Here is a 23,269-nt window from a genome sequence, read left to right as displayed (position 1 = left end):
GTGCTGAGATTTTGGCCTGAATATCTCAATGTTGCGTGTACTCTCCTGCACAGTTAGTGCACCTCCTGAGAGCCCTGAGTTAATGGGTCATTTGATCAGGTATCCACAATTAAATACACATTTAACCCTACAGGTGTTAGCAGAACTATTCCTGCTTAAAGCTATCCACAGGTGGAAAGGTCTTCTTGAACCTGAAGACAGCATGTGTTCAGTAACAGCCGTAAGTGGCACCAAGTCCTTCTTTCTTTTTTCCTTTCTTTTTGTTTTAGAATAAATTGTATGATTAAATAAAGGGTAATATTTTCAAAGGTGTCTAAATTGACTCCAAAGCCAAGGATAAGTCTTCCACATGCGTCCAGCAGAGCATGCAGAAAGTCAAGCCCACTGCACACAGGCTGGCTTAGAAGCTCCTGCTTCCAACAGTGGGGAACAGGAAGGGTTTAGGCACCTACAAACGGGTCTGGTAGAGACTGGAGTTAGGTGCACAACGGTCAATAGCTGACATTCTGATAGCATCAGATACTCAAGACAAGGTCTGATACTTAGGTGACCCCTGTCTGAGCAGCCAAAACATTGTCAAAACCTTTCACTGGCTCTATCTTCTGCTCGCAGCTCAACTGTCTTCTGCACAAGTGCTTGCTGCATCTATAGCTGACAACGGCCCATATGTGGCTTTTCTGTACTGTTTAACTGTACAAGGTTAAAATGCAACATCTGGAAAATAGGAGTCAAAACATGTAAGGCCCACTCCTAAAACTACATACACTGACAGATCTTAAGGGTCTTTTCCAACCTAAATAAGTCTATGATTCTATGCTGAGGGCCCCATTAACACCAGCAAGGGTAGACCTGGAACCTGCAGAAGTTTGCTGCATGAGCACAAATCTGGTCTCAGGCCATCCTGTGGGGAAGGGCTTAGGGGCAGAGCTGCACCAACAGAGCTTTCAGGAGCTAAGCAGAGCCACAAGATGTGCAGATATATCAAAATATTCACTGAAAAACTGGGAATTTATATTACACAGTTTCCCACTGTGTGGTGCAGAGAGGTGAGCTACCAGTCTTATATTCCCTGAGCAGTAAAGACAAGGTTTAAGCACTTGGGTGTTTTGGAAATATTACTCATGAAAACAAAAATCAACACTAAGCACACAATGTTGTGGCAAATACATCTAACTCACTGTTGTAGAAAAAGGCTGTACTCATGCATCAATACACAGTTGTGTAGATTTCTAGATGTACATAATGACAGCATTATACTTTTAAAAATTATTGCTAAGAAAATTAGTTATAAAAGTGATAATATTTATCCTGAAACATATTTCCTGAAACTTTTGAGAAAAGTTACTGTGGGTTGGTATTCTGTCATTAGGTTACGAGCGGAGTTATCATCCTATTACCTGTATTGTAGAGTAATCTTCCACTAACGTTTTCGCTGCTTCCATCTTCAGTTCTCCCTTGAAAGCAGCATTTGTTATTTGTGTAAAAAAGATATTATGGAGCTCCTTTCTCTGGGTAACTGCCAGCTGTCTATAAGCCTTTGCAAAATACTCCTCCTGCTTTACCAGAAGGAACCTCTTCAGGCGGTCCTGCTCCAGTCTGTGAAGTCTATCGAGAAGACTTCTGTATTCTACAGCAGGCTGCAGAGAACAGAGAAATAAATAAATCTTAGGTGATTTTCAGTATTCAACATATTTTAAAGTCTCAGTGCTACTAGCTTACACATATTTTACGCATACTCTGATTACTGTCATTTCGGGTTTGAATGAAGACTAATACTGAATCAGTGTACACTTTCCACGGTTTTTGTCTACCATCTGAAACGACAGGGGTTGTACAGCTGTCAATCTCTTATCCAGATAACAGTTCCAAGGCATAATGAAGTCTTCTTAGAATTTAGAGGCATTATTTAAGATAAATTATACAAACCAGCATGAAATTCAAAACAAAGACTATATATGAAATGAATTTCTTAGGATTTCAGGATTGATGAAGCCTATTAAAATTTAATAGGCTCATATAAGCCAGAAGACTGAAATAACAATAAGCATACATTTTAAAAACAACATAAAATCAAAAAAACTATTCTACTACAAATCTCTGAAAGTTCTTATTATTGGTGACCTACTTTATCTATTGGTTTCTACAAATTAGTTCAAGAGATTCGTTATAGAGTTACAGCAATGGAGTAGAATTAAATGGCAATTAATTTTAAAGCTTCTTTGCAAGAAATACTTTCTCATAGTTCTCCAGTAAGACTTATATATTCATAGTTTTAGTCTCAGATGGCATAAACTCATTATAGAATCAAAACATACATGTCCCACAGAGCAAAGAACACTTCTTATGCCAGCAGAGCTACCTAACAGTAGTTATGTTGGTCTTGTTCTAAATTTCATACTATTTATCTGGGGAGAACTGTCCTCTGCATGGAGGTCACCACACCTCACCCCTCATTCCCAAGAGACACACTGCAGACAGCAAGTAATGAATTAAAAAGGCAGGGAATATACATTCTGTGTTTTGGCTGAGAAGGGGAGGTGGTTATTGCTCCAGCTGTTTTTCACTGCCGTCTCTTGGACGTCAGTACACCCGCTGCCAGGAGCACAAGCATGGGCCATCCCTAGCAGCACATCCTTTTGGACCAGGTTCCATGGCAAGTACAAAACCAGGTCCTTTCACAGACAGGAAAGTCAACAGCAAGACATTAGTATACGATAAATTGGATTGGCCTTATGTGCTGGCTTTGGCTAGGATAGAGTTGATTTTCTTCACAGTAGCTAGTATGAGGCTGTGTTTTGGATCTGTGCTGAAAACAATGTTGATAATATAAAGATGTTTTCATTATTGTTGAGCAGTGCTTACACACTGCTGCTCACCCCACCCCACCAGTGAGTAGGCTGGGAGTGCACAAGGAGTTGGGAGGGGACACAGCCAGGACAGCTGACCTCACCTGACCAAAGGGATATTCCATACCATATGACGTCATGCTCAGCATATAAGGGGCTGGGGGAAGAGGAAGGAAGGGGGGGACACGTTTGGAGTGATGGCATTTGTCTTCCCAAGTAACCGTTACATGTGATGGAGCCCTGCTTTCCTGGAGATAGCTGAACACCTGCCTGCCCACGGGAAGCGATGAATTAATTCCTTGGTTTGCTTTGCTTGTGCATGTGGCTTTTGCTTTACTTACTAAACTGTCCTTATCTCCATCCATGATTTTTCTCACTTTTACTGTTCTGATTCTCTCCCCCATCCCACGGGGATATGTGTGGCTTAGCTGCCGGCTGGGGTTAAAACACGAAACCTTAATTTTTTGTTTGATTCCTACCATTCAGGATTTCCAGTACAAACCAGATTGAACCAACACCAATGTATTTTGTGGAAAGAAAAGCCACTTTGCTGAGAGCGTATTTAGTGTGAGTTCACATACTGACTTTCAGTCAGGCCCCTCTCTCAGCAAAAGCAGGATTTATCTCAGTGAGGTCTAGGTGTTAGATGTCTGTCTAGTCTAGGCTCCTTCTATAACCAACAGAAGGAAAAAGATTTCTCCAGAGCACAATTCAATTATTCTTAAAAAGACGTTCACAAGTATCCCTTCCTTGCTGCCGCCTCCTTTGACTTTCTAGCACCTTTAGGACGTTCATATCCCGCAGATATCTGAAAGCTCCCTAGAGTCACACTTTAAAATTCACCTGGAAATATCAAAGAAATTCAACTGCCTCACTAGCCTTGTACCATCAACTTTGTCCACGCAACAGCCTGATAAACCAAAGTTCTTCCTGAGAGTCTCAACATACTGTAGTACCTTTGATGGTTCACGCTCACCAAAAAACTTATTTTGTCAAAACTGCAATCATGAATTGTCATAAAAGTCCTTAACAAACAATTATAGGTATATGTTATGCAAATAAACTAAAAAACACGAAAAGCCTAACAAAAAACAAAACAGAAGGCCAAAAACTTAAGTAATGTCTACAAAGAGAGCACACACAAGCAAGGGATATACTGGTCTAAGGGATTATACTCCTAACATGACTTATTTTATCTCTATAATCGAACTGAAACAGACAGCTGGAAACTCAGCAGCATCACATTCGATGCCAACGTACCCACTTGTGCTCCAGAAGCCCCACTAGGAAGTAACGAACTGCACTATTTATTCCCAGCAGGTCATCCCCTTAATATCAGTTATAATGTTAGACAAGCATGAAACATTAACGTGGGTATTTAAGCATTTCTAGCTTACATAGCTGAAATACTCAAAACTTAACAGAATTCTCTCCAGTCACATGAAGTACAAAAAAACCAACCAACCAAACAAAAAAAACCAACAAAAAAAGAGGGGGGGAAGAGTGGAAGTCAGTTTTACTGTAAACAGCCAATATACTTGAAAAAAAGACATGGAAGACAGGAGCATAATTTTGTACATGGGATGTTGGACTGGTGACCTGGCCTCTATTTCCTGCTAGCGACTACCTATGAAATCCTGACTAATGACACTTATGCATTCAGACAGAGATCTTTGAATGAAAGTGACACACATAACCACTAAGCTTTTACTTAAAGAGACTCTGAACTTGTTAAAGAATCATACGCTGCCTGAAATTATTTATGTCACTACTGTCGAGATGTTGTTTCCAGGAGAAGCCCACTCCCTGCTCTGCCTAAAATATAGATTGTTCTACTTGCCTTCACTTGGTTTGGAGGAAATCGGCCTTTGGTTCAACTTATATTCTCATTTTCTCCAAAATAAGAATATAAATATAGGAGGCTTTTTACCTGGATTGCAAGGTTTATGATGCAGAGAGTTTGCTCTGCTCTGAATGTGCAAAATACTTTATACAGTGTCTGACTGGAGTTCTTAGGAACCACTGCAGTAAAATACAGTAAATAAAAATATACCACTTTGCAAGGGTTTAAGTGACTATAAAAAAATATTAGGGCAATGACAACCTTTTGTTTTCAGGTGTCACAGGTTTTCTTGAGATAAATTAATTTTCTGGTGAAGTAAAACACAGTCTCTTAATAAGAACTACCCTAATTATGACATCTGAAATTTTGAACACATTTAAATTGTACAGCTTTTCTCTTAGAATCCTGGAATGGCCTGAGTAGGAAAGGACCTTAAAGATCATCTAGTCCCAACCCCCCTGCCATGGGCAGGGACACCCTCCACTAGACCAGGTTGCCCAAAGCCCCATCCAACCTGGCCTTGAACACTTCCAGGGAGGGGGCATCCACAGCTTCTATGGGCAACCTGTTCCAGTGCCTGACCACCCTCACAGGGAAGAATTTCTTCCTAACATCTAATCTAAATCTACACTCTTTCAGTTTAAAGCTGTTACCCCGTGCCCTATCACTCCATGCCCTTGATAAACAGTCCCTCGCCATCTTTCCTGTAGGCCCCTTCAGGCACTGGAAGGCTGCTATAAGGTCTCCCTGGAGCCTTCTCTTCTCTAGGCTGAAGAGCCCCAACTCTCTCAGCCTGTCCTCACAGGAGAGGTGCTCCAGCCCTCTGATGATTTTTATGGCCCTCCTCTGGACCTGCTCCAACAGGTCCATGTCCTTCTATGTTGGGGTCCCCAGAGCTCTTTACTCTTCTAAGAGGACAACTCCACCATTCTAGTCTATAAGAGAAACCACCTATATAAAACCACATATCATGCAAAATATCTTAATTTTATACCAGACTTACCTTTTCATTTATTTTCTTCATCAGTTCTTCAGCCTCTTCATTTGCATTTCTAGCTTTTTGGTGTTGAGCCTCCATCTCCTTCCTAGTTTCCAGATTACATTCAGCTGTTAAAGCCACCATCTTCCTTTCATACTCCTCTTGGATCTCTTTCTCCATGGCAAGAAACTGCTTTTTAAAAACTGAATTCATCCTCTTTTCCACATGAGGAAAGAGGCTGTGACTTAAGACCATGTTCTTCATCATCATAGCAATCACTTCTTTACATATCTGCATTCGATATGCCTCCAGATCAGCATCTGCCCGCGTCAGGCTGGCAACCTCCAAGCTGTAGAAAGGCAATCAGGACTGTTTGAAATCACAGACTACAGGAAATTTTTATGAGAAAACAAGGATATCTAGATTCATTCAATATTGAGTAACTGAATGGCAGTCAGAGAAGTGCACGAATATCACAGCATATGAGTTTACTAACCATGATAGTTATCCTTCATTTAAAAGTATGGTGAGCCAACTTTTTCTACAGCAACTTTAATGCAGTATGTCCATTCTTGCATTTCCATTTCAGACAGAAAAAGGAAGAGCTTTTATTTAGAACTCAAAACATTCCCTCAGTTTAAAAGCAAACAGAAACCTTCCACAAAAAAACCCCAAAACTCTGTTGGGAAGCAGATAAAGTGAATATCTGAAGAGACCATAAATTTCACTGATTTTGTAAAATAGTTCTAAACTCACTGATCCATCTTCACTAACATATCACTGCTTCAGAAAGCGTTTTGATTATGTGCCAATACAAAGAAATTAAAATAGCTGGTATCTTTCTCTCATGAACATTAATAGAGTTCTAGAAAAGAGATTAAAAACAGAGGGAAATACAAGATTTTTTTACAAAATGCAATAAATGTCATGTTGCATGTATATATATTCCCATTTATTTTTAGACTTAATTGAATTGGAATGATAATTATTCTCATTCCATATAGTATGTAACTACTGTAAATTCTATAGCTTTGCATATTCTGCACTCATTTCAGGATTAAGAATTAGGTGGGTTTTGCCCCTGCATATCAATTCACATGAACACACAGCACTGTATCCTCCTCTGTGTAGATTAAGCACACCAGAATTTCTTTGTGACCTACAAAATAGACTTTTAAGAGCTTAAATCCATTCTTTTTTTCAGCTAAGCTAAATTATTAGTTCGATTTGTTCCATAGTCACATCTTAGGATAAATTTCAAATCCATAGCAAAGGTCTTGGCAAGATTTGCAAGACAGAATGATACTACATTCAGAAGGGTATATATCAAAGCATGCAAATCTATAAATACTTCACCTTTTTGTCAAACAGTCCTTCCTTATGCAAGCAAATAAGGTTTAACTAAAAGTAAATCAGTGATATATTATTACCACTGCCCCTCTGTTAAAGACAAGAGATGTATTTTTCCCATTTAGAAATCAATGTGATGGAATTAAGTTGTTTTCTTACCATGACTCAAATACTTGAAGTATTTAAGAGACATTAGCTTAAGCTATGATAATCGATCACAAAGAGGCAGATGGTTTTTTATGGTGTAGTCTCTCAAAACTTGCAAAATGTACTGGCAACGTCCATACTTGTCATGGTGATCTGCTCCAGGGCTGGCTGGTTGCAGCTGCAAAACCTCCTCCATTTCCCCCCTCTTCCTCCCATTCTGGAGCAGGAATCCCTGCTGTATGGGGCCAGATCCCTGTGCCTGAAGCATTCTTCACAGTCATCTGAAGATCCCCAAGAGCTAGTATTTTCTGTAATGCCCCAACAACAATCCAGCTTCTCTGTGCTGTGTATGGATGGACGTTGCAGGACAGCACCTGCAGGTACACAGCCTTCTGGGGTGGCATTCAGCTACACCCCCGGCAAGTCCCCCAGGGCGCTGATCTGCTCCCTCTGCTTGGGGACAGTCCTTCTCACTCCAGGACAGTGGGGCAGCCACAGAGGACAGGTGACGGCAGGATCAAGGGAACAGGATGCTGAAGGAACACAGAGAGCACTTCAACTGGGCAGCGCAGGTGTGTATTTTCTTTTAAGTCTGTTTACAAAGTGCTAGGACTTCTGCTGACATAGCCAGCTAGTACTAAGCTGTTTAGTAGGACAACTAACTTCAAACAAATAAGTGTTTCAGTTTTGTGCAAATACACTTAAATAAAAAGAAGGATCCAGAAAATGGGAGCTTTGTGCTATAACATTTCCCTAATGACTGTCAGGCAGTGGTAGGAGGCTCCCCTTTGTAGATTCACCCACTCATTATTAGCCTGTAAAATTCAAGCCACCAGACTTATTTTTCTGTTTTAATTCCTGCTTCAAGTCCAGTAGCTCTGATTTAATTGAAGCGTATCTGTCTTTTGTGAGAAACATCTCATCTTGGTTTTCAAGCATCCCCTAATAGAGAACTAAACAACACTTTAATTAATTGTTCCACTTGATAATTCCTTTAAGGCCTAAAAATGGTCACCTTATCCTCAGCTTGAATTTGATTAGTTTCAACTTCCAACTCTCTTTGTTTGCTGGAATAACAAGTTCCTTAGTCATTACTTTTCTGTTCTTCATGCGTGCACTGATAGATGGTGGTCACAGCACCTACTAGCCCTTTCTTACTGAGGTGTGAAAGACTGAATTCCTCAGCTCTCTCAGAGCTCCACCATGTTGATACACAGCTTGTAACACAACATTTATTTCTTAGCATAAATGCAGGATTTTTTTCAGCATGCTTTGAAAAAAGACTAAGCCATTCCTCACCCACCTCCTTACTTGTTATGTTTCCAGTCTTCTTCAGCAGTGATCCCAAGAATGAAAGCCAACACCAAACACCTTCACATCATTTCCTATTGTTATCTTTCCCTCAGTCTTCCCAAGGCATTTCTTCTTATTTACTGCAAGTCATTACAGCCTAGACCTGATTTCATTTTGAGCAAGATTCCCATGCTCCTTCTGGCCCACAAAGAGAACTACTGCCATATGCAGGAGGAGCAGTAGGTGTAGTTCACCTGATGCTCATGTGTCAGCAAGCGAGTGATGAGGCTGTTAAGATCTCAGGTATATTTAACCTGCAGCTCTCACCCTCCGTTTTCCTGACAGCACATCTGTGAAGAAGGCAATGAAGCACGTGAATTGTTCCACCAATCCAAGGGTAATAGCATGGAGAAAAAGTAATTACAACGCACAGTTCTCCCAGGTCGCATCCTGGAAGACAGCAGCCAGACCGTTACCTTTTTTCAGTGGCAGCTGAAGAAAGGTTACATCTGTAAAAATTTGGGATCTACCTTCGATGTGATGTGCTCTGCTTCTGGTCTGCCTCCTCCACACAGCTGCCAGAGGGAGTGAGACAAGCTCATCACATGCACCAGAAACTTTGCTTCAAGCTCATACTCCAAATGAGAGGTTGAGGGCAGCCTTAACAAGCTGCATCAATGTAGTCTTGGAATCTTAGACATCAACAGTCAGTACAAAACAAGAATCCTGTACATATAATAAACTGAATGCTTTCAGGCACAAGTCCATCAGAAGATCAATGCTTACAATCATTCAGATTAATATGCAATGTTTCGTGACACCTAGGAAAGAAATATCCTAACCTGACACTCCATGCCTCCTCAAACTGAGGTAGATTTAATAAGCTGCTTTAAATGTTCTGCACTCTGCTTGTTATAGCAATTCATGTTTTCAAAGGTCTCGCATCTCTTCCTGAGCATATTCAACATAATAGAAACATGAAAGCCAATGAAATACAGGTAGCAGATGGCAACCTATTGATGAAAAAGATCAACGCTTCTGTTGGACAAAGCATGGAGAGAAAGGATGAGGACTGCAGAAGGTAGGTGGTACAAAAGTGTGTGGGGAGGAAAGGTGAACAGACACATAGAAAATGAAACTGCAAACAGCAAGTGTAAAGAGGTTTCACTCACTTGAAGAGGAAGAGGATTTAAAGATGTATCAGAGAAGATCTGGGAGGGGAGAATCCCAGACGCCAAACACAGAGAAGTAGAGATAGTGCCTGAGCATCTGATGTCCTCCACAGACCTAATAAAAGAATACAGGAAAGCAGCTAGGGTCAGGAAAGAAACTATAGTTAATTTAAAAAGAACAAACACAACACACCACAAAAAAGGAAACCTCTCATTAACTACAAAATAATTGTGTCTTTAAGTCTTATTATTCAAATTAGAGACCCACAGAGGGAATTTCTGAACAGGAGAACTAATAGCTGCTGAATTTAACAGTCCTAAAATGAACTAATGGCTTTCTGACACATCTTTGAAACAAATTCAGAGTTTGCAAAGATAGGAGACTACTGTAACACAACTTTCTGAAGTCTAACGGGCAGAGAAACATCAAGCAAACTCCCCTTCGGCGACATTTTCTTACAAAACAGAAAACCCTGTCATTTTCAGAAGACTCATCTCTCATCTGCAAATGGTAGCCAATTAGCAGCATACATATTACAACAGCATCCAGAGGAGACTGGAGCCCTGTGGTAGAAGTTTCTGCAAAAGCATCCCTTTGTGATACACAAAGTTCTTGCAAAGCATGTAATTTAGGGCTATTTGTGGATGGTTTGTCTCCACTGTCCTGGATGCCCCACTGCACCACAGCACAGCAGCTGCCCCAGCTCCTGCTGGAGAGAGGAATGCTGCTGCAGAAGGACAGACAGACACACAACCGCCCCCAGACCGGTGGCACCCACTGTACCACCTGAGCCAGAGCAGCACGTCTCCTGTGCCCACAGGCACAGTGCCCATGGGACAGCTGCAGTGAGGAAGGGAAAAGGAGGACAAAGAAAAAGCATCATGGTCCGTGTTGCCTTGTCACACTTCAGAGAAGTGAAGATGGAGAGAGGGTCGGACAGGGAGAATCATACAGCCGAGATGTGAAACAGTATGTGCCAGTGCCGGCTTTAGTACCAGCAAGTTTAAGAAAGCCAATTCAAGTATAACGGGCATCAGAGGTCTTCAGCTGCAGATGTGGTTTGTTTCCTAAATCATCCATTTATACAGGGGTTAGCGATACAACATCAATAAGTTGGGCTGTGTTTTATTTTCTTTCTTGTTTTAGTTTTGTTTGTTGGCTGGTTTTTTGGTTTTGTTTTTAATTGCTGTGTCAATGCAGACAAACACTTCAGGGCAAGCATTTATGCAGGCTGCAGCACTGCGAGGTCCAAACCTTTACAGGAGACCAAAACTGTGCTGAAGTAGAAGCAGAGATAATGGCATGAGGTCTGAACGGCCACCAACAGCTACTGACTGCTCAAATTCTTCAGCCCTCCCATGCTGGAGCGGGGCACATTGCCTTTCCCCGGTCTCAGGCGCAGCCTTCTTGTGTTAGAGGAGGTCTGAAGATGCTCTGTGCTACACCAGTAGCTGTACTGGCCTGCAGCCAGCTGTGAACTGGGGGAGCTCATCCATCAGTCCTGTGACACTTGCACAGCTAAGCGTAAACTCAGCTCAGCTCAAACGTGAGCCTACAGAGAATGCAGGATATCTCATCAATAGATAAAATCGCTAAGAAAGGTATGTGATGATTATCTAAGGATGCTTTCACATGGATGAGTCACAGGTTAAGTTTAGCTTTCCAGAAAAAGTCAGAATGCTGACAAAACCAGAAATAGGATTCTCATGATATATAGCCAAAAAATAATTTTAAAAACCCCACAAAATTGAAAAAGATGATAAATTGAGCTGAGAGACCAGTGGCTAATCAGAAAAAAAAAAGATTCATGAAAACCTGCCAAAAGTCTAAGCACTAGACTTGGCAACAGTTTCACTATCAAATCACTTTAACTCTCCATAGCAATATGAAGAGAGTAAAGGTATTTCAATTCTTAATTTGTTTAAAAAACATTTGAAAAATCCTGCATATAAGAGACTAAGAACCTCTACTTTGATTGCAGAAAGTATGAAAACTGATAAATCAGCGGTCTTCAGCAAACCAATTCAAAAAATACAGCTAGCTACAATACAGCTGTTGCAACAGAGCTCAGAAAATGGTATTTCACTGAAAAACTACTATGGAAAAAGAGCGTAAAAAAGACTCGAGTCCTGCCTTCCAGTGAAGTCATCACGCATTTTACCATTGATTTTAAAAGCATCAACTTCAGCCTGGATAGTAACAAAAGCATAAATAAATATTATGGCTATATGCATTATGCATTAATGCCTGAGGAGCTTCCAGTTTTGCTGTGATCTACTCAGATTCTTCTGATCTACTCAGACGGGGTGAGTATTCACATGACAGAAACGGGAGGAGATATCAATCTTCTTTCAAAATAATATGGAATAAAGCATCACTAACAGCACTACTTTCAAAAGCAGACTGTTTTCTGCATGAGATAAATAGTTCTGGGTGGACAGCAGAAATGACCCATATAATTCTGAAAATGATTTCTTCATAGTTAGCCAACATCAAAGAAAAGTGCCATTTTTTAGATGAAAAAAGATATGTATTCATTAATTTCAAATTAATTGTTTTCTTCAGTTCCCCTGTCTTATGGACTCCTATAATCTATTAAGCATTTGAGTTTCTCTGATGGAAAAAAATGTATAGTTTACACATTTATTGTTAAATGCATGTGATTATTATTTATTGTTGTATTCCTGCATTATACACATTGCACTAAAACAGAGCAATGAAAATGCCCTACCTTCAAAAATTCCAAAATTTCGATCACATTTTTTAAAAGTTAGGAAATACAGAAATTAGCACCTTTTTTTTTTTTTTTGTACTAACAATGTAACTATTTCTCACCATTTTCTATGTAGGAATATTCAAGTCTAGCTGCTATGACAATGTGATCTTTTATTCTTACTTTCTATTTGAATTCAGGGTTAGAAAAGCCCTCACATTTTCTCCATAGCAAATTAAATTGAGATTTACAGCAAGAAATTTACATTTAGAAAGAAAAAGTGGACTTCTAATATGGTAGTAAATTGGTTTTGACTTTTCTGTCAAGGCGCTCTGGAGACAGTTTGATCCTGTTCTCTAGTACATTGGCCTCAATGCCCTCTACCATCAGAAAAAAATCAGCTGCAATGCATACATATTACTTAGTGATTTTACAAAATAATTGGCAGTATGAATTGCGTATCAGCGAGCAGGTATAAGTTCAGCTAAAGCTTTGCCAAACTCAAGGAAGCATAGCTGTACAAAATAAAGATGTAAAAGAAAAGTTGTACTAGTGGAAAGCCATTTAAAGAAATTAAGTTGCCTTTAACATATCTGTATCTTCTGAGACTATGAGCATGGTCAGGCTTCATCTCATTAGACACAAACCCGAACTGCTCAGCTCTCTTGATATTCTGTTCTAGACATACAGAAGAACAGACCCACAACATTTTGGAACATGATCTTCTAGTGCGCACATAAAATATTCAAATCATATAGCTGCTTCTCATTAGCATTCATTGCCAATGGGCCAATATTCAGGAATACACACAGTAAGGAATCTACTGAGAATAAAAGCCAGGCTATTTTGCTGCATAATGTACATCATGGATATGACTTATTAAGACAAAACTCACAAAATGAGTAACTAAGAAGCTTCCTTATGAATTATTAAAAGTATGTTTTGTTGTCTAGCCCATCCTCCTGACATTGCAAACTGTCTATACTCCAAAGATGTCCCTGTCCATAAATATTGAACACATGCTCCTAATGTATTTGCTAAACAATTTGGCACTGTCACTTCTAAAAGACATTAACTATTAACATAGCTTTATGTCATAAAGAGGACAAAAAAGTCCTGTGGCTCTCGCTTTTCTGAGTAATTTTCTCATTTGCGTCTGGACAAAAGAACAAGGCACTGGAATGATTCCAACCGTGTTTACTACCACAGCGCCATTTAAAAAGAATATATCAATTATGTTCGCAAACTTATACATATGCCATGTAAAGAAAATGACACATAGCTGCACCAATACATGCAGAAGAAATTACCAAAGCAACAACGAAGATGTTGTTGGTTGGCTGAAAATGTCTAAAGTATCAAAAGCTCTCTGACAAAAGCCCCTATACTTTTGCTTTCTCAAATAATAAAAAACAGGATTACGACACTAAAATTCATATTGGTATACATATGACATGAAAAAAATTGCACTCAAAATATAAGCTCAGTTCTTATCCTCGGTGTATTGCCACTCCTATGAGACAATACAAATCTCATTCCTCAGTTTCTTACAGAAAACGCAACTATTCTATTGGGTGACGCTAAATGTAATAAAACAAAATGCAACATTGTTGAAAAATTGATTGTGACCACAACTAGTAAAATTACAACATTTCATTCAAGCACAAAATCCATTCAAACTGACTGCAATTATCCATTAATAAATTACAAATGCACCATCTTTCTTTTTGCCATTATGTTTTGCAAATCACTATCCTTAAAGCAGGTAATTCAGTAAAAAGAAGGATTAGTCCATTCTGGTTTTATCCTAGATCACTGTCATAGAAGCTACTAAGGTGATGGTACGTTATTTTATCTTTGTCTTTGGAATCAGCTAAAAACCTGGATAATGAAGCACAAGATTAAAATGAAACCTTTAAGGAATAGAGATCAGAACTTAAAGGCCTGCTTTGACCCAACTTGCAGAATGATTAAGAACCAACATTAAGAGATGAGGAAGCATCCTAAGCTAAACATCATATAAAAGTGTTAATAATGACAGATAAAACAAGGGGTGTATTATGGCTACTGAAAAAGCAGAAACAATATTGCATGTATCTAATATAGGCATTAAAGTAATGCTGTAGCCTTTTTTACCAACCGGCCTGCAAGACTGGGATTCGTCTCACCTACCTCCAGATCCCTACAGCTGAGCTAACCAACCAGCCCAGGCTCCAGGCTTTAGGGTCAGTGGGGACAGCACCCATACAACTCATTTTTTAGAAGTCTATTTCAGGATGAGAAGAATCATACCCTTGAAGTGCCCTTTTTCACCCCTGAGTAAAAAAGGGAACTCAGGGCAACTTGGTGTAGGAGCTCACATTGCAGAGATCCTCACTCAGTCAGATAAACCGCACCACCAGTAAGAGAGGAGAAGAACAGGTATGTAGTAATTGAATGTATATATTCGATGAGTGACAATAAAAAGAGGGAAACAATAGGAAAAAATATGTTAAGTGCATCTGTGTGTCACCTCCTAACAGTAAGTGAACCAGAAGGTCCAGTTTAAAACTACAAGAAATGAGAAGAATTGGGATAATCTAAATAGGGATTAGGAAGCACCCATTGCTAACAGGTAGAGGCTGATTTGAGCCCTTCCCAGTAACGTCTATCACCCTTTCAATCATCCTTTGTAGCAGGAACCACTGTAACTCTGGATGCCTTTGTGGTCCATCTACCATCCTTATCCTGGAAGAAGAAAACTCAGAAGGTGAAGAAGGTTAGTGACAGTTTGCTAATGGGCATCTATTTTATTCACTGCAATGCTCTACCTCCTTAGAGGCAGAGAAAATAGAAACTGTGAGGAAAGAAGTGGAAGCAAGAGAGCATTTGTGCTAACCACGCAAGAATATTAAAAAACTTTAGTCCCTGGATACATACTTAAACCAAGAAATGAATCCTGTTTTATGGGTTTAGAAATAATCCAGTTATAAAAATAATCCTATCCAAAGTTTTGCAAGAATATTTACCTTTCTAAACCACATGTACCTGAAAATAGTCCAGCTTTTTTGTTTTTCCAAACTGGTTAGATATTCACTATCCCTGAAAAAAATTAATACTAAAGCAAGTTAAAAAAATGTTTGATCCTGTTCTCAACATTCACATAATGATTTTCAGGATAAGTCTTCTCAAAGCCCAAGTTGCTATACAGTTATAAAAGCAAGGACCAATGTGCAATTTACAGAGATCAGTATCCCAATTATCAAGGAAATGTAGGAAATAATAATGCTGTTAGTTACCCTTTAATAAAGAAAATTACTTCCATGGTCCCATAACTTTTCCTTTTCAGCTTCTACAGATTTTATAGTTGGATAATACTGCCTGTAACCTGACCTGCCAGGAGCTAACGGTAAGACTGAACAAACAAAATCCACTGTCCTCACATCAGACCTTTTTATCAAATTCAGCTGAAGAACAGATGACCTTTAACAGCGGCATGTTTCTGTCGAACAGCCCTGACTGGCCTTTCAACATCAGGAGAGCTTCTCTGCTCTGCCCAGTGATTGCTCCGACTGCGGCTCCGTGGTATCTCTCCGGCAGCACTACGAACTCCCACTCCTTAGACCATGATCCAGGCCTTTCCAAAATACGCTACTACGCAGCAACGCTGGCACCCATCGGGGCTCACTTTTCTAGGACAAAAGCCACCCTTTTGAAAGCAGAATGTCCTCAGCAATAGTAGAATACACCCTCTCAACATTTTCTTGTACACAGAAAAGTTCCCCTTAGCAAACCCGAGAGGCAAAACTAGATGTTCACTTGGACTGGAAAATTTGCATGCCTAAGGCCTACATGGAGCTGTGACTTCCACAGGTGAAGCAACATGAAATATGACCAGTTTCAGTTCCCACAGATGGCTACTTCATACACTGCAAAAACCTGTGGTAGTGCGGTCATATGTATAAACAGACGCTATGAAAAAAAAATTAAAGCGCAGATACTCAGAACATATTCAAAGGTTTGGTTGATGATTAATGTGATGTAATAGCAGTGAATTCTTACTCTTCTAAAGCCTGAAGCATGTTCGCAGATTCTTCAAAGGATAGAATATCAATGACTTGGTCGTTCATAATTATATCTTCACTAAAGAGATCACCTGAATTAAACTGAGAATGCTCCAGTTTGTGATTTTGGCTGAGTCCATGCAGTATCTCCTAAAAAAAAAAAAAAGTAAGCTTCAAATTATAAAAAAAATTTACACTGAGCGTCTGATCTAATTTTATTGCAGGTAACTCTGGGTGAGAAGGTTCCCACTTATTATCAAACTGTACAGCAGGAAAGGGTATAAAAGTACTTATCTAAAATCAAATATACTACTTTTGTTTCACATTGAACTTTTTATATATAACAGAACTGGAATACAAATGAAGAAATGAATGGAGAAGACAGAAGACTCTATATTGACTTCAGCAGGCTAGTGAAAACATTCTAGGAGGCTATCTTTCACTACAAACTTTCTAGACCAATTTTTTAAAAATTACCACAGTATACAAATTATATATTGCAAGATTACAGTATTATGAGGTGAAAAACATGAAAAATTAATCCTATGAATGATGGAAGTGACTCAGTTCACAGTTCAGTGACACTCCCTTGAGACTGAGGGCTAATAAAATTACTATATAGAAAAATCCACTACAAATATCTGAAGCTAGGACCCCACTGGCCCTTTTTTATGTTTTCAATATCACAGCTTTTTTGTAAAGAGAAACAAGGCACACCCTTTTCATTTAAAGGGACTATTTTTTTCAGGACTAAAAGAAATAAAAATTGTTGATGGAGTAATTTTGAACAGCAGCAAATAAGGCTGGAAGTGATTTGTGGGCTCCTCTGGTCTGTCCAGAGGGATGGGAGATGCACCACTGACTGAGCAGAGGGGTTCAAACCTCTGAGCACACACCTCTGAGAGGACTGCTCCAATCACTGTAATATTCTGATTGAGGTCTCTAGCTCCCTCCCATTGAAGTTGTTCCACTTTACATAAATACATAAACAATTAATAGAAGCATGGGCTGGAACTGGGGCCAACCTGATGAATATTTATCAGAGACTATTTTCTCTCACTGGCCCAGTATGTACTGAAACATTTTCTCCAAACTAGCACAGCTTGGATGAAGAACATTGAAAATGCTCCATGCCCAAACCCAACTGTTTTGCTTAATCACTCAAGAGATTAAGGCACATCCAAGGAACCAAGATTAAATTCAAATCCTTATTCCTGGTAATTAGAAATACAATTCGGACCCAAATCTGCTGTGCTCGAAGCGAGTGGTCTACTGCCTCAGCAACTGCTTATAACCCACAGACGTCCTGCCTCTTTCTTGTTTTGGGGGATGAAGAGGAGAGGAGGAGGAGTGGAATATGAAAAGAAACAAATAGCCAAAGGGCAATTTCCCTTCAGTTTGAAGCTATCATCCAGGTACTGACAGCAGTTCTTTTGATTAGTTTATCATTCTTACACTCCCCTCTAAATCTGATTGTGCTAAACATTAGAGGTTGTAGAGATTTCATTACCTGCCAATCCAATCCATCACTTGGTGGCTTTTTATTTATCTTTAAAAACTCTTTAGACTCTGTATTAGTTAGCAAGTTATATATTCAGATATGATGAATGAAAAAATTAAATAAAGTACCGTTACAGACAGTCTGACTCACCTGGTTTTTACTACAGAAACTCCATTCTAATATTTGGGTTCGGTAAACAATGAAAAGAACAGCACATGTCAATACAAGGGAAACAAAAAAAGCAATGAAGAACCCTGAAGCATGGATGGCATGGCTGTATGAAATCTGAAATGAAAAGACCATATTATTAAAACTACATTTTAAATATATATAAAGATGAGACTCCAAGATTACAACTGTAAGCAACATAGCAAATTATTTTTAACTGCCTTCACACAACTTCAGGGTTTCTCAGCATTAAGTTATAATTACTACATTTTTATTAATATTTTCAAACAAGTGCCTATTTTCCATAGGTTTTCAAGTCAGCATGGTTTGTTATGTTCATCTAGTCTAAATTCCTGTGTAACTCCAAGTAACAGAACTGCCACAGTTGAATTTTAGGTGCTGTGACTTTTGGGTGTCCTGTACTTAATAGCCTGCTTTCCAGTGTTGCCAAGCTCTCCTAAGTCTCATTGAAATCAATGGTACTTGATATAGCTCAGAGCCTCTGAAAAATCAGTCTAATGTTGGCTACCTTTAATTAATGGCCGTTTCTCAATGCAATAAAACTGAGTAATCACCATAGGGAAAAAGCGCCAATATGAGTTCAGAATAAATATGTAACCGACAGTTGACAAAACCACCCAATTCGTGTGCACCCTTGCAGTTTCTGCATGAGCCAGAGTCAAAAAAGAATAGTGGGAGCACCGGAACCGTGAGCCAGCTAACAACTTTGTAGGCCTTTCACTTTAGCTCTTAATTTAATCTTTAAATTGAATTGCATTAAAAATTAATTTTTATTTCATGCTCCATGTAGCAGAAGTTAATTCAGTGTTTGTTTAGTTCTTTGAGATCTCTGGATGAAAAACATAGCACAGCTATTAGTATAATGTTTCACCAAAAACTAATCACTCTGCTGGGGCTAGAAAGTGTAAATAATTAACATGCTGCTTGCAAACTGGGCTTGCTGGTCTCTTGGAGCAGAAACCTGAGAGCATTCCACGGAGTCAATGGTAATTCTGCATAGGAAGCAATAATCAAATGTGGTTGACGATTTGAAAAGGATTTTTTCCAGTTTAACAGCAGAATTTTATCCTTTTACTGCCTAGTTTTTCTCTCTCTGGTATGTTTTTGTACAATGAAAATCTGTCATATCTCTAACTGAAAGCAACTGCTTCATGTCAGACTTTGTTGTTTCACAGGCTCAGCTCCTCAAAGCTGCTGGAGATGCTCAGCACTCATTGATTTCAACATGATTTCAGTTGAATTAGCTGATGGTATCAGTATCAAGGAGATTATCGAGATTACTATTTGGCACTTGCACAGTTCCAAGAAGATCCAAGGTTTACTTCACGGTATTGTACATGTAGAATCAACAATTGCTCTGACTGAGAGAGGTTATGTTTGGTTTGGTTTTTTGTTGTGGTTTTCTTGGTTTTGGTTTTTTTAATGTGCTTAGTCTAAAATAGTTAAACACTTGGAGCACTTTGAGGTTCATTAAAATGTTTTCGGACTAAGTAGTTATCTGAGGAAGCCAGCCATGTGCTGAATTCCTTCCAATACCTTTCGATATCTTTTAAGTTTTAAATGGAAAAAAGAAAGAAAAGAGGAGCAACACATTAATGTCCCAGTTCCGTGTGTAATTACCAACACATTGTCTGAATTTTTTTTTTTTTCATGTAGCTTCCTACTACTTTGGCCAATTGATTCCATTACACTCCCCTGTACCGTGGCTGGCCACTAAGGACACCCAGCACATCCACATCAGCTCTCTCCTCCACTGACTCTGCACTGCGGCCCACTTCCTTGCCACAAGCTCAGTTAAAGCTGCATCAATTTGCATCAAAATATCTTCATCATGAAAGACAATTATGTAAATATTAAACAACTCCTTTCCCTAACCCAGTGTTTACTCCTTCACAGATCAAAAGGGTTTAGCCCATACCCTTGAACAGTCACAGAGCCAACAAATGTCTGTGTGTGACGTGGAAAAAATGCAATTCCTCTTAAGTTAATCTGCTATCCCCAGCTTCTCTGGTTGCACTGGGGAATCACTGAAGGGTTCTCCTCAAGCTCTGCCACACCAAGGCTCTGCCCCAGGTCCCACCGCTTTTAAGGAACAGGAGATCCTGTTGATAATAAGTATCATTAGAAAATATGCTGCTTTGGAACCATTTCATCATTTTGTCTAATTTCCAAGCACTCTGTGAAATTCAGGGATCTCTCTAGGCTTCTGGGGAAAGCAGGAATCTGGTGAGGCTATGGGTTCAGTGAAGCCGAAATGAGGCAGGTTAAGTTTTGATGGAGAAAAAGCCCTGGCTAGGGAATGAGCCTGTGCTTTCTAAGTAAAGTAAAAGACGAGACCTATGACGGGACAGTCAGTCTGCATCTGGGCAGGCAGTTCGGTCAGAGGTTAAGAGAAAAATGGACAGGGAATTATCAGTGGTTTTATACTTAAAGAAAATGGGTTCTGGACACTCTTCATGGACAGTCCATGTCATTGGGGGGCTGCAAACCCACGCAGGAGGACACAGCAGGCACCTAATAGCATCTGAAAGCATCACAGCAGATGCTTCAGGGCAGGTGCCAGAGCCCCTGCACAAGCCATGGCGTAGGACCAGCACTGCAGGCCAACCTTCAAACCACTGTCACACCAGTGAGCTTCAAAACCCATATCCTGAGCTAATTTCTTAAGACATTCTAATAGTGGGAAAAGCATTAAAGGCCCAAGCTTCTTTCAAAAACTGCTCGTGCTCCCACTGATTTGATGGATGCTGAGGGAAGCAAGCCTGGTAAAAATCAGATTAAAGTAATTATTATCATCCATCCCATGCAACGTGTTTAGATGGGAGAACTTCCTTTTGTCCTTTTCACTACAGCTTCCTGCTCAGCACCAAAATGACCCAGCCGAGGGCAGAGGCACGCAGAACTCACAGCCCCTGAAGTGCTGTGGGAAGATATCTGGCACGGACACTCAGTTGAGCAACACTCACAGTTTTTCACAACCCACAAAATTATCTTGTCACAGGCAACCAAGCACTTTCTTCCAATGGTGCAGGAGAGAAAATCCACAGGGTTTGTAAAACTTTAAAGAACAGCACAGTAGCCAAGCATGCAAGGAAACCATGTGAAAGCTGATGGGACCGACTTAGCATGGCACTGCCATGACTACGTAATTAATTCTTTCTTTTCCATCCCCAAAGTCAAATTTAGTATCCACTTAGTCACACGTGTGTTGGCTTCACCACACCCATGAACAGGTTTAAATAATGAATTTTAATAAATAAAATCTGAGATTGAGAACATTTATGACAGCTGAAGATATGGATGAAATAGAATACATCGCACCTTTTTCAACTGATCATAATTTCCTTGCACAAACTGATTTCATTCTGGAACACCTTATGTTTCGCCACAGCCCAAAGGAAACGTGAAATATGATGTGTTCCATAACTTCCAAGCTTTATTTTTCAAACATTAACAGTATTCTCCACATACCTTTACCACACATTTTAATTACAAAACCTGTTCATTTATTAAATTTAAATGCAGCTGAGCCAATTTTACCTAACCATGTAATAGTCCCCAAGAACTTGCTGAGGTCTAACCATCAAGTTCGAGTTGGAAAACCCCCCCCCACCACTATAAAGGTTTTAAGTATAGTAATAGATTGCAGGAATTTTCACAGTGGGCTGAGACCCACGTAGCTTACAGTCTGAGCTTAAACATCACCAACTGCTACAGATCAATTCACACTGAACTCTACAGAAAACCATTCATGAAGCTATTTTCCTAACCCAGTCAGCTACTGCATGGCTTATACGTTTAAGACTAGGAGTTTCAAAAATATACATTTATTGTAATTCCAAGCATAATTCTTAGCTATACAAATGTCCAATTCTTTTGAAACTTACCAGATATTTTATCCAGGAACAATGAGTTCTTTAGCTCATGTATAGTTTTATTTTATATCATGTTTAATTCTGGCTTTCATTTTAACAGAATGGGCACTTGATCTTCCATTATGAGAAAGTCAGGTCTGGACTTATATCTATTACACTAACAGAAGCTAAGAGGGCAAGAGATCCCCAGCAAAAGAGAGCAGAATCATAGAATGGTTTGGGTTGGAATACTGGAACAAGAGGCTCCTATGCCCAATCTCCAAACAGACTACTGATTTTAAAGGTGGAGAGGAACTCATGGGACAGGCCCATGGAAGGAATGAGCGGTCTAGTCCTCAGGACCTCTTCAGGCAACCCCCATCCACATGAACTTTAGATTTCAAATTATACAACCATAGCAAAAATATTCTGGGGTGAAACAAATTATTTTCTTCTGCATGAACACAAATAATCACAGTGTTCTTGCCAACCAAGCCACAACTCCTTAAACAAAAGATCCCTTCCAACACAGCAGCCTGGCAAGGTCATGAAGGGTTGGGGGAGAAAACCAAGTTTGGTGAAGAGATTACTCTAGCAATGAAACTGACGGATGCTGTGGGAAGTTCTCTAATAAAAAAAGTATCTAGAAGAATAACACTGTTTGCTGCAACCAGTGTAATTTTGAAGGTTTATTTGGCCTCTAATACCCATGTTAACTCAGATGCCAAGAACAGAAAGTCATATTGGAAGGATGCCTAGCCAAAAAACTAAAAGCAAATGTAAACTATGTCTGTCTAACTGTAGTTTTATTTCCCAGGCTCCCCACACAGCTATCTTTTGGTTTGTGTATCAGCATGATACAGAAACCTTTTCTCAACAGGTGGAGGATAACTCCACCATTTTAGAAAGGCAAAAAGCTTTCTTATGGTGGCTATGCCCAGGAGCTGATAAGCATATTCCTCATCACAGTTCTCTGTGCCTGGACAACTCTTCAAATTAAAAAACATGGCTAGAAATATAATGGAAGTTTGTAGATTTTCCATACTAAATATGGCTGCTTTAAGACAACAAAGACCCCCTATCTTGACTCCTGTTTTCTTCTTCTTAAAATCAGAGAAGGCATAACTTGTGTATGATTAATAGCCAATAGCTGAGTGATGAGATATAAGTACATCCTTAGCTCCTAGGATTTAGTTTAGATTGTCCATAAGTTTAAGCAGGAGAGTCAATATAATACCAAATCATAGAGTTTACCTTGGTCTTTTCTTCTTCAGTTATGGTGAATGATGCTGTCAATGATACAAGATGTGTTTTATTCTGAGAGAGATATAAAAATAT

General features: G+C 39.5%; 1 protein-coding gene across 6 annotated transcripts in view; it reads right to left on the bottom strand.

Moving 5' to 3' along the window:
* The window catches only part of EVC2 (EvC ciliary complex subunit 2), a 77,751-nt gene that overhangs the window by 35,775 nt on the left and 18,707 nt on the right, over nt 1–23,269 (bottom strand). For all 6 annotated transcript variants that reach the window (XM_054823740.1, XM_054823736.1, XM_054823739.1 and 3 more), the window contains 5 exons: nt 23,186–23,248; nt 18,039–18,173; nt 16,386–16,537; nt 5,693–6,017; nt 1,398–1,637 (listed from right to left, as the gene is read on the bottom strand). In XM_054823740.1, coding sequence (XP_054679715.1) covers nt 1,398–1,637; nt 5,693–6,017; nt 16,386–16,537; nt 18,039–18,173; nt 23,186–23,248 — 915 coding nt within the window. The remainder of the gene's footprint in view (nt 1–1,397; nt 1,638–5,692; nt 6,018–16,385; nt 16,538–18,038; nt 18,174–23,185; nt 23,249–23,269) is intronic.

Source organism: Grus americana, chromosome 4 (assembly GCF_028858705.1).
Source record: "Grus americana isolate bGruAme1 chromosome 4, bGruAme1.mat, whole genome shotgun sequence".
In the NCBI taxonomy this organism is placed as follows: Eukaryota; Metazoa; Chordata; class Aves; order Gruiformes; family Gruidae; genus Grus; species Grus americana.
The sequence above is the reverse complement of the archived record's forward strand: the minus strand, read 5'-3'. Positions and strand labels throughout refer to the sequence as shown.